Genomic DNA, 13,119 nt, shown 5'->3' with positions numbered 1-13,119 from the left:
TATTTAAGAGGTTAACCTACATTAGGAAGGAATATAAGGGAAATGAAAAAAATATTCAGGATACTGGCAAAACCATTAGAGTTCACAGCATGTGAACCCCTAAGAGATCTGAGATTCACTGTCACAATTCTGAATTAGGGGTCACTCACCAAATGAGACTATTATTTCTAAAACTTATCCTCAAATTATATTCAAACACTCAGATTTTGAAAATTCTATTATGACATGAGTATCTATCTCTCAAAGTTTACTAAATACACTAATGAAAAGTTGAGGAGGCAACAGACTGACATGGAAAAAGGAAGAAGTTAGCAAAATTAAAGAGATTTGATGGGGATAGCTAGGAATCAGGAAAAGGAACTATAATCTAATAATCCCCCTGGATCTAATTTTAACCTCCAGTAGTCACCTTGACAAATTCAACAAACATTAAGCTATGCTTTTCTAACAATAACTGTGTTGCTCTTTTAAATCCCAATTTGAAGAACAGTCCTAAACTATTTTTTTTACAGAATATTTCAAAGATTTATAAATTTTAATAAACCACATCATTGGTGAAAAAGAGCCCCAACAACTCTGTTAAAATCAATCATTCAATATCATATGCCACCACTTCAGCAAGAAACCGTTATGTCATTAGGAAAACAAGGATTATCATAACTACAATTTGGTCAGAGTTCTTGTACTCACACAACTATTCAAACATCTTTTATACATCTTAAGCCTGAGAGACCTCAGCAATTGCCCCTATTCTTAAATATGGCTAGTAAATAAGACTGGAAGAGATTTCAGAGACTTAAAAGTCTCCTCAACGCAACAGTGTCCCTTGATTAGAGGGAGAGATCTAACTAAAATGGATCCAGGAATATTTGTCAGGTATGTATGAAGTTATTTGGGGCAGGTATTAGGGAGAGAGAAGAAAGAGGGAGAGAAGAGTAACCTGTATGCACATATGTAAAACAAAGTAGTAGATATGAGAATTATATTAGGTGCCTTAAAAATATAGAAATTGCTACTTTTCCAATCATTATGACCTTGAGGAGCCATTCCTTTGTTGCACCAAAGTTTCATTGTTTTTTCTCATAGCAGAGAAGGCCAATTGACTAATTATCAATGTTTTTTTTTAATTTTCAAGACCAAATGATTTTGAGGTATTGATATGTATGTGGATGTTTCACAAATGATATCTCATTTTATATTCACAAATGACAGCTCAAATTATGAGCTTTCCACATAGGTATAGTTAGAATACTAGTCTTAATTTTGGAAGGCAAGAACTAAATCTAAGCTACAGACTGTCCAAGTGAGAGATGTTATATCAATCATGATTTGAAATTACATCATAAGTTCTATAATATAAATTAATTTGCAATATAAAAAGATTCTTTAAAAGGATTAAAGCTACTTGAGATAGAGGATAAGGGACCTGATGAAAGGGGGCTAGCAGCACAGTTCAGAATTGAATCTCCTTTTCCTGTTCTTAAAATGTCTAGGCTTCTTACACTTTTTCCCAAATTGTGTAGCTCTCGATTTTCATCTACTATCTCTTCTGAAGCAAAGGAAGGAGTGCTGCTATCTGTTGGATTTTGCTAATGTATCCAACTACCCAATTCTTTCCCAATAGCTGCCCTAGAAAATAAATACTAGGAACTTAATGAGTACTGGTCATTCGGAACCCACTGACCTTTAGTGCTTTGTAGATGACCCCTGGGTGCCTGGGAGAACGGGTGGTGTTGTTCTCCAGCTGCTGCTCCAAGGCCCGCCTGAGCCCAGAGAAATCTGTAGGGGGATTGTAAGTCCTCGTTCCTTTGTAGTGGATGGAACTGAAAGCTTCAGGGAATCGACCCAGCTTCCGAAACCGGTCCTGGATCAGCTTCTCAGGCACCTCAGAGGGGTGATCTGTGAAGGCACACAAATCCAGGTTCATGAGCAAACAGGTTTTTAAAAAGAACTTTTTGATAAACTGAAATGACTATTAGGATTAGCATCTTCCTTAAGTTCATAAAGGAAGTTATCAGCAAGACAGAAAAGGAAATCTCTCTTAACTATCCTTAGCTATTTTTTTCTTATATGCCCTTTTGATTTTTTAAAGGAACAACACAAGCAGTATTACACACATGCAATGGGCCTTAAATCCCTGTTTCTCTCATAGCTAATCAGAAGCCAGAAAGTAAAATGAAGCAAAGCAGGATATCAGTACAGAATAGGCCCGCCAATAATTTTAGCCTGTATCATTTAGAAAATGGAGATCATTCATTTACCTCCAAGCCTAGAACGAAAACTATATCAAGTAAAAAAGAAGTAGAAATCATATATAATAAAAGAGGTGACAAATCAAATCATGTTTTTCCTCAGTGCTATTCCCTATCTAAAACTTGTCTATTCTATTCTCATATTTCTATAAAGAATTCTTGATAATGCAAAATACTTAATGGTGACATAGAAAGATGGTTCAACTACAGACCCAAAGGTAGCAATGAACCTCTTTCCCAAAGCCCTGAAGATTAAATTACAATATTCTAATACACAGAAGAAATCTTAGAATAGTCTCTTGTTTCTCTCTTGTTCCTTTTCTTAAATTCATAATTGTAGAGCTGAAAAATATCATGAAAATCATTTTGCTCAACCTTACTATTTTCCAAGAAATTCCTTTCTTTTATTCATACAAGTTTCCTGAAACAAATACTACTGATTTTATATTATTCCTTCCTGATCTCTCTGGTTTGAGTAAAATATTAATTTAGAGTATTTAATTGACAAAGAGGAAGATATGCATCCCCACTCCCGCACCAGACTTCCGGCCTGCCATTAAAACTTTGATGAACACATATTTGAACCATGTTACCTTTGAAATTGACCCCTTTGTAATGCTAGATTAGAGGATGGAATCAAAAGTATACTACATAATAATTATTTTATATCAAGTTTTTACTAAATGAAGTTAATTACCTATGATATGTCTAAATCCATGAAACACAAAACCATTTTGTAATGAGGTTCTGCTATCAATCACCAAATAATTATTCCCAATTCCCAAATTACAAGGATAGATTATGTAATATATTGGTGGTAATGTTCCTTAAAGTCATTAACTTAATTTTTTATTAGTATGAAAAACATCAGCAAACATGAACATTTCCTTCAACCAAAAAATGAGACAAAAGAGGATTGTATAGGATACAAAGTAAAAATACAACATACATTTCCCATGTCTCTTTTCTGAATTTACTTCTATTTTTGTCATGTTTCTTTGATACTTTTTTCTTTTTTTGTTTTGCTTCTTTCCCCCTCTTTTCCCACTTCCCACCATAATAGTGAAAATTCCAGAAATAGTAACTGCTCTTATCCTTATCCTATCTTAATCAATTTAAAAGACAAGTATTTAATATTAATAGCATTATTCATACAGACCTCCACAATAGACTCTCTCACTGTTATTTAAAATATGGTAACAAATATTTGATACCAAGAATGGTAAAGCACCTCAAGAAGTATGCAATTAAAGAAATGAAGATCTAACATGATCAAGGCAAACTAACATAGATCAAAGGACTTAGAACTAGAAGGAATCTTAATGATCATCTAGTCTGGCTAACTCACTATGTGATCTGGGAACTGACCCTTTTGAGTTCCCAAAAATCAAAACTATTTTCACAATACTAAGGCATTATTTGCCTATTAAAATGTTCTTCCAAGAATTACAAAATGTTTAACCCATATTGGCTTACTTGCTATCTAAGGGAGGGGGGCGGAGAAGGGAGGAAGAAAAATTTGGAACACATGTTTTGCAAGGGTGAATATTGAAAACTACCTTTACATATATTTTGAAAATAAAAAGCTGTTAAAAAATTTTAAATAAAAAATTAAAATGTTCTTCCCTTTATTAGTTAAATATCTGTGTGAAGCTGGATTTTCTTCATATACTTCAAACCAAAACAACATATTGCAATAGATTGAATGCAGAAACAGAGATGAGAATCCAACTGTCTTATTTAGCCAGACATTAGACAGATTCGCAAAAAAATATAAATCAATACTACTCATCACTTTTTTGTTTTGAAAAAGATATTTTCATAAAAAATGATATTTATTTTTCCACATAATGAATTGTTTTTAAATAAGTTAATATTTTAAAATTTTATGAATCTTAATTTCCAATACCGTAAATCCTTATATGTTCAAGCCACATTGGGGTCCCTAATTAATTTTTAAGAGAGTTAAAAGATTCTGAGATCAAAAAATTTAAGAAACAGTAATCTAGTCTTATCCCACTCACTTTATAAATAAGAATAGAGAAAAGTAAGTGATCCAAGGAGGCACAGGAAATAGGCAATCTCATTATTCAAAATCAAATTTTCTGACTTCAAATTGAGCATTTTTTATATAAGATAGTTAGGTAAATTACTTGGGGAAAAAAAACAAACAAACCAATCAAATCCCTAAGATTTTTGTTTAAAAAGTTTCTCTTCCACATCATCTTTTATTCCTTCTTTTGAGGAAAGGGAAGAAAATCAGCCAACATTTACTATGCCCATTATATATGGGAGAAAAAAAATACCAAGAAAATACTAGCAAACTAATAACTACATTTTTTCTCTTTTATTTAGGTAAGATCAATATGCATCTGTAATTACTCACCAGAACCCAACAGTTGGGTATGTACTGTTTCATGGAAAATGATGACCGCAGGACCCAGAGTAGATAAAGGGACATCTAAACCACAGCGGGCAGAAGTAGCCTTGAGCTCCTTAGTAAAGTGTTTCAGGTAGGCTTCTGAAGCATCTCCAAGGAACTTGAACAGGTCATTATGCAGCCTGTCAGCATGAGTCCGATAGATGACCAGATCAGAGATGGCTAGAACCTTGAGCAGTAGTCGTGTCCTCTGGCTTAGGTTGACAGTAGCTCCCAGAAGCCCTTCTGTATCTACCACCGCCACTTTGTGGACTGGGTCATATGCTGCCCAAACCCCCACTGTGCAGGACTCCTGTGCTGGGGATGTTTTGAAGACCTCACGGCCATAGAAAAAAGTATGGTTAAGGGTATGAGACTTTCCATCCCCAGTATTTCCAAAAATGGAAACCACCTTCAGATGTTGGTCAGGTTTGCAGTCCAGTTTCTTAATAAAGTCTTCTTCATTGATTACCTTATAAAACAAGATAATAAAACATGAAATGGCTAGAAATAAACAAAAAGAATCAGCACTTAATAAACTAAAGCAGCTCATCAGCCATTTAAGAGGAGAGAAAAAACTGAGTAAAAGTCATCAACAGCAACTGTTATCATATAATCACTATTCAATACTACTCTGACTCTCCTGAAGAAACTGTTGATACAGTAATTGGTCTTGAAGATCAATGACATTATCCATGTATAAATTATATGATGAATTGATCATTTCACTTCTAAAAGTTTCAATTTTCATCTGAAAAATGGGGACAATACTTAAATTAGCCTATCTCAAAGGATTGTGATAAAGAAAAACTATTTTAAAGTTTAGCTATTATTAACTAGGCATTGGATTTCATCAATTCAATATTTCAGCTGACTCCTAGATTAATCTAGTTTAAGTCATTCAATTCTTATGGACAGGGAAAAAAAGGGACATAAAATGGCCACAATCACTAGAAATGAAAAGAATCCAAGGATTTAAGGGTGTGTCTGTTGCTCCCTACTCTCAGCCAACTCTAAGGGAAAGAGGGTAAATTGACTTAGGCAGGATTAAAGAGGCACATGTTAATTTTGCAAGAATCCCAGAAGAGGTGTCAAGGGCTAGTTGAGGCAGCAGAAAAACCGGCCCAGAGAGAACTTAAGGCCAATAACACAGAAAAAAGTTAATACCTAGCATGTCAGTTTCTACATTCCAAGTCAAATCAGAAAGTGGCATGGGCTTGACTCTTGAGATGTGGAATAGAGGCAGGAAGGGAAGATTTGGAAGGTTCAGATAATTTGGATATAACAATTTCCCTGCTATTTTTAACCTATACTCAGGTGTGATCCAGTTTTGCTGACTACCCATCCAATCAAAAATAGAGCCATCAAGCGCAATCTATCCATTACAAATGGCTAGAGAAAATCTATGGGGGGAGGGGGGAGAGAGAGAAAAATCAAGAGGGGGAATAGGGAATAAGCATTTAGATAGCACCTACTATGTGCCACGCCCTCTGCTAAGCACTTGTACAAATTTCTTTCAAACCTCAATAAAAGCTATAAGATATTATAGCACCTCAAACTAAAGAAAACAGAAGCAAAAAGAACTTAAGTGACTTGCTCAAGGTTATACAAGTACTAAATGTCAGAGGCTAAATTTGAACTCAGATCTTCCTAATTCCAAGTCCAGCATTCCATCCACTGTGCCATCAAATGCCTCTACATAAAGAGGCAAGGGATAAGGTCAGTGGGTCCCAGCCTGCACCATGTACAAACCTCAGATATAATACAGAAATACATATATTGAATAACTGACACAATCTCCATATTGTTCCTTAACCCAAAATATTTTTAAAAAGCTTTTTATTTTCAAAACATGTGCACAGATAATTTTTCAACACTGACTCTTGCATAGTTTTGTATTTCAGATTTTCCCCTCCTTCCCTCAACTCCCCTCCCTTAGATGGCAAACAATCCAATATATGTTATATATATTAAAATATATGCTTAACCCAAAATATAATAGCTATCCTGATTGGCAAGGTGAAGAAAAAGCTGATAGTACTTCTGCCAATTCTGTAGGAGGCCTTCCTAGTCCTATCCCACCTGTTAGCATATTTTTCTTTAGAAATTATCATCTCTTCTGTATATACTTTTATGTACCTCGTCATATGTTGTCTCCCCCTGAAAATTTTAACACTTGAGAGTTGGGATTATCTTTTTCCTTTACATCCTGAGAATTTAGCATGGTGATTGGCAGGCAATAAAAGCACTTAACAAATACTTGTTGACAGATGATGAGCTTTCAAAAAATGTAAACAAAAAACAGGATCATCTCCTAGTGGAGACTAAGACATATAATTGCAGTCATCAAAGAACTGCAGGGAAAAAAGGCCATTCAGTTCTCTTCTTTGGTAACCGAAGACAGGACAGGGGTTACCAACGGTTTCTTCAGTCAAATCCTAACAAATAAAGATGTCCTCTAGGACGTGTAGAAACAAACCAGACTCATGCATTCTTCTTAGTCACAATATATTCAGGTCTCTAGAAGCAGTATGTCCTCATCTGGAAGCAATACACATTTATTGTACTTCCCCCCAAGGGTATATGTGAACACCCAAATTATCCATAACTTGATCTATTAAAACACAGTCAAGTGAGGCACAGCTCATATATCACACTGAGGTATTCATTAATACTCAAGTACAGTCTGTATAAACTCAGAGCCTCAGATCCTAAGGGACTAAATGTAGACTGTTAACCCAGAATTACAAGTTACAAGGCCCAGAAGATGTCAGCATAGGTAAGATATTCCCCCTAGTCTTAAACTGCTACATCCCATTCCACTGACCCAAATTTAAGGAAAAGAAAAAAAAAAAAAACCTCAATGGCTGATTGGCTTAAGTTCTGACAACAGTACATTCTTCAGCTCCTAATAAGGATTTACTGAATAAGGAAAGTCATTCTTTCAGTGGGGACTGTCTAAGGAACAAAAATCACAGCAGCAATAAAAGTTTGCAAAGCACTTTAATCTCACTTCAACTTCAAAACTTATGTTATTTAGGTACTATAGGTTTTTCAGATGAGGAAACTGAAGATCAGATTAAATTATTGCATCTAAGACTTTCTGATTCCAAATCAAGGGATGTATTCCTGCTTCCACATTTGTTTTCTACAAGGTAAAGGCTACAATTCAGATAGTCTTGTCTTTAGGTGCTTGTTCAGATAAAAGCATAACATTTAAGATCTGTGTCAAACTAGAATTTAATGTAGCTCTGGAAGTCTTTCACAGGTAACAGGCAAGATTGACCAATGGGTTTGGGGGGCAAGACAATGCCAGAGGTCACTGGGTAGTATATATCTTTTAAGAAGTAACTGATAAGAGATCAAAGAAAGAGGAAATGGACCCATATGGACAAAAATATGTATAGCAGCTTTCTTTTCTGTAGCAAAGAAATAGAATCTGAGGCAGTACCCATCTAAGTTATATATGAATGGAATGGAATACTACTATGCTGAAGAAAGTAAAAAGGATACACACACACATACACATACACACACACACACACACACACACACATATTTATTGCTTTTTCAATGATAAGGAAGGGGGGGGGAAAGGGCAAAGAATATGGAACCAAAAGAAAAAGAAAAAAGTTAAAAATTATGAAAGGGATGGTGTTTCAGTGAAAGCTGGAAAGTGAACAGATCCAAAAGAACAATGTAAACCATAACAATATTATAAAGACAAACAACTTTAAAAGATAATGACCAACTACAATTTCAGGGGACTAGTGTTGATGACAACTTTCTAATCATCTCCCATTAGAAAAGTGATGGACTCAAAAGTGCAGATTAAGACATACATTTTTCTGAACACAGCCAATGTGAGCAGGTTTTTTTTTTCTTGACTATACATATTTGCTATAAGGGTTTTATTTTTCACTGAGAAATGAGGAAAGTAGGAGGGGAAAGTCACATTTTCATAAATTCAAAAACTTTTAAAAAACTGCAAAAGGCAACTGGTAGTTTGTTATTGGATCCTACAGGTAAACAAAAGGTTAAATGATGACGTATAATAACTGTGAAACCAGAGTTGCCAAAGTTGAATTGAGAAATGACAGCTCCTTTATAGAGAAGGCAAAATATAAACACACTATTATCAAATGATATATCAGTTACTTGGTTATACCTCACCTCAATAGGACAGTAAACCACACGTCCTAGTAATGAATCCTTGGCAGACTACTACATAGATCCTATGGATCACTGCAGGAAGCTCTCTGATCTAATAATCAGAAGAATGGGGATAATTTAGGGTTTACAGATGTCCAAAATGTCAGAGTCACTCAAAAATGAACAGCTACCATCCTCTAGTCACAATTCAAAATAAAGGGGAAAGGAAATGGTCCCTATGGGTTGACCTCAATGCTGTTCATTTTGTAGTAAGACATAACAAATTCTAGATCTAACAGACAATATATACTGATCCATAAATTGAATTCAGTTAACTGATCTGAAACTAGCAGGCTCAAGAATAAAAAACTGGAGAGATAAAGTTGAGACAGAACTTTTGAGGAGGACCTTTTTTTGATATCATCCTATCTCCCCTTCCTATCTCAACCAAACTCCTAAAAACAAAAAAAAAACAAAAAACAAAAAACAAAACAAAACAAAACAAAAAAAAACTATTTACACTAACTACTTCCACTTCCTCTACTCACTTCTCAACCCTTGACAATATGCTTTCTCACCTCTGAGTCTAGTACAATGAAACTAACCCTTTCAAAATTTACCATTCGATTTGCAAATCTTGATGGTCCCTTCTCAAGCCTCATCCTTCTCCACCAGTTTTGTATGTCACTGCAGATAATCTTCACTATCTACATATTCTTTTTCCCTGGGCTTTCATGACATGGAAGGAAATAAGCATTTCTTAAGCAGTGCCAGGCACTGTGTAAAGAATTTTACAAATATTTTCCCTTTTGATCCTTGTAATTACTGTGGGAGGGACATATTATGAATCCCATTTTACAATTAAAGAAACTGAGACAGAGGAAGTGACTTAGCATGGTCACATACCTCCTAAATGTCTGAAGCTAGTACTGAATTCAGGTCTTTGATTTCAGGTCAAGTACTCTAGCCATTCTTATTTGGTTTTCCCCCTATCTGTCTACTCAGTGTACTCTGCTGCTTCAGCACTGTGCAGATCACACCTCCTTACTGTGGGTATATTTCACAAGGCTCTGTCACAGGCCCCTTTGTCTTTTCTCTCTACATTCTTTCTCTCGGGACCTTATCATGTCCCATAGGTTTAAATTATTTCTATGCTGATGACTCCCAGATCTGACTATCCAGCCCTTTCAATCTCCTGAGGTTTAATTTCACATCACAAATTGGATGTCTTAGAGACATTTCAAATTAACATGTCCAAAACAGACTTTATTATCTCTGCTCACCCACCACCCACCCTGATCCAGATCACACTCATCCTCTCTCCCAATCTTATTTCTATTGAAGGAACCACAATTTTTCTTGCTTTCCAGATTTATAAACTTGGAATTATGAAGTTTCACTCTCACGCCATATATTGATCAGTTGGGAAATCCTACATTTATATTTCTATAACACAATAATTAGAACTTCTGTAGCACTTTAGTGTTTGTAAAATACTCTAGAAATATTCCTTTTTATCTTGACAGCAGCCCTGGAAGGTAAGTGCTACATTTCTCACATCTGATCCTTTCCCTCTACTCATATACCTATCATTCTAAAGTCCCTCTCATATTAGTTACTGCAATAACTTAATGGAGCTCTTAATACAGATCTGACCATGTCATTTCCCTACTCAATTTACTCCACTGGTTTCTTCTATTGCTTTTAAAATCAAATATAAACTCCTTGGTTTATCTTTTAAAGCCCTTTACAAGTTCTAAAGCAACTTTACAAGTTGACCCAAATCTACCTTTTCAGCCTCATTGATCATCAACTCCCCTCCTGTACTAGTAAGGGAACCAAACAAACTGTCCTCTCTATTGCTCACATTGCATTTCCTGTCATAGGTCTTTTCACTGGGTATCCTCAATAGCTGAGATGAACTATTTCTTCACTTCATTTTCCTAGAATCCCCCTCTCCCTTCAAATTACATCTCAAGCAATACCTTCTTATGAAACCTTTCTTGGCCCCCAATTTCCTAGTACTTTACCTCTGAAACTACCTTGTATTTATTGATTTGTATTTCAGTACATATTTAACAATTGTATTTGTTGTCTTCTCCATTAAAATATAATTGTATCATTCGTTGAATTTTGGTCCTAATACCTAGGCACAGTGTCATATAAAAGGTACTTAATAAATACTTGAGTGTTTCATGGCTGGAAGTCCCATTTAACCATGTGTCCCTCATTAGCTTCCCCTAAAAATGTCCCAACAAAAGAAAAATAGTACAAGGGTAGCACATTTATACAATGTAAAATAGAAGCAATCTGCCCAGACAGCCATACCCAATGGATCCCCCGTGAACAGATCAGACTTGAAGAAATCATACAAAGTATAGAATACAAAATTACAACATACAATTAACTAGGATCCAGTCTTGCCACATCAACAGCCAAATACATCAGCTCTGCCAATACATATAAACACCCCTGAAACTCCGGATATGGCAATATCTCCCAAGAACAGCCATATTTCATGTTTCAGTGTGGGGGAGAAGGGAGAAGAGAGTGATGGCTAGAGAGTCTCATGGTACAAAGAAAGTCTAACAAGAGATTTGTAGTTAAAAGGATCTGAGTTTTATTTCTTAGCTTTCTGAGAGACCAGGGGCAAGTTATTTAACCTTGATTTTGCTTTCAGTTTTCTTAACTATCAAGGGATCTAGATTAGATGATCTCTAAGGTCCTAAAACACCTCAGGATCTGGCTCTGCATTCCCTCACCCACCACACACTAGCAAAAATAAGGGCTAACAAGGTACCAAGTAAGTGATCTCACTTTATCCCTAGATAAATTCAAGAACAGACCTGGCAACACAGAATAAAATGAGCTTTTTTTTACACACTGACTCAGATTCCAACAGTTGGCATTCTGGAATGCTATATAGGTCCATTTAAGATTTAAAATTTTTAGGAAAACCAAGACTTACAAGGTCAAGAAGGCATATCACAGCAGCAATTTATGCTCTGAATCATATGATTTAGTGTCTCCTTTGGTCAGAGGAAATGCATGTGGGATCAAGGGGTGGTTCCACGAAGAGAAGTAAACAAGTCAACAAGCACTGTGCTGAGAACTCAAAAACCAAAGAAAAGGAAAAAAGAACCTTCTCAAGGAGCTCACAATATAATGGGCAAGACAACACACTACATACAAATAAAACTTTAAGTAATCTCAGAAGGAAGGAAGCATTGAGGGTGGCCAGAGAAGAGACTTCTTATACCAAGGGGGTCATGGGTCTTAGCTGAGATGCCAAATGATGTAAAAGATGATGAGGGAGAGCACTCCAGGCACGAAGTCAAGTAATAAAAATCTATATCAATTTCAATAGACTTGTGATGCAAAATGCCATCCACATTCAGAGGGAAAAAGAATCAAAGCACAGTATTTTCACCTTTTTTTTTTTTTTTTCCCCTTTTAATCTGATTTTTAAATTTTTTGATCCTAGAGTACTAACGAGCCACCAGAGCTTATTAAATAGGGGGTGACTTGGTTAGAACTATATTTTAGGAAGGTCACTTTTAAAGTTGAGAATGAAAAGAGAGGAAGATGAAATCAGACCAGGGCAAACTAACTGAGAAAGTACTGAGGTATGAAAGAATGTAGTAACAGAAAAGGAAATGGCAAACAAAGAAGTTGGAGGAAGTAGTTTAGGGAAAAGAGAAGGCAGAAAAAGAGATAAAGTGATTAATGCACAGGAAGAGTAGAATGACCATAATCAAGTAGAGAATGATGTCAGTTTTTAATCCTAAAAATGAAACACTTGTGATAGCAAGACCACCTCTGTTCTTTATGGTTAAGGTGGTATAGATGTTCTTGGTTCCTAAATTGATTTAACGTAAACATTAAAGCTTTATATAAATACTAATTATTATACTGAAGGCATTTGGGTGGTGCAGATATAGTGGTGGATATAGTGGGAAGCTTTGGGTCAGGAAGATCTGAGTTCCAATCTAGCCTCAGATACTGGGCAAGTCACTTCATCCTGGTTGCCTGTTTCCTCATCTGTTAAATGTGTTGGAGAGGGAATTAGCAAACTATTATCTCTGCCAAGAAACCTCAAATAGGGTCACAGTCAGTCAGACAAGACTAAAATAACTGAACAACAACAAATTGTTATAGTGTAGAGAAATAAAGTAAGATTTGCCATCTGAACAGGTGAGGGTGAGAAGTGCTTAATTCTAAGGTTATAAAGATGGGAAACACTATAAAAGTGGTAGTTCCTTTAATTGGATCAAAGGCCCATCATGACTATGCAAC

At 35.6% G+C, this 13,119-nt stretch overlaps 1 protein-coding gene across 1 annotated transcript in view; it reads right to left on the bottom strand.

Moving 5' to 3' along the window:
* The window catches only part of ZFYVE1 (zinc finger FYVE-type containing 1), a 61,676-nt gene that overhangs the window by 21,675 nt on the left and 26,882 nt on the right, over positions 1 to 13,119 (bottom strand). The window contains exons 2-3 of the mRNA XM_074290100.1: positions 4,639 to 5,143; positions 1,685 to 1,899 (exon numbers count right to left, since the gene is read on the bottom strand). Of these exons, the coding sequence (XP_074146201.1) occupies positions 1,685 to 1,899; positions 4,639 to 5,143 (720 nt within the window). The remainder of the gene's footprint in view (positions 1 to 1,684; positions 1,900 to 4,638; positions 5,144 to 13,119) is intronic.

This window comes from Sminthopsis crassicaudata, chromosome 2 (assembly GCF_048593235.1).
Source record: "Sminthopsis crassicaudata isolate SCR6 chromosome 2, ASM4859323v1, whole genome shotgun sequence".
NCBI classification, from domain to species: Eukaryota; Metazoa; Chordata; class Mammalia; order Dasyuromorphia; family Dasyuridae; genus Sminthopsis; species Sminthopsis crassicaudata.
Note: the sequence above shows the minus strand (reverse complement) of the source record. Positions and strands in the feature narration are given on the sequence as shown.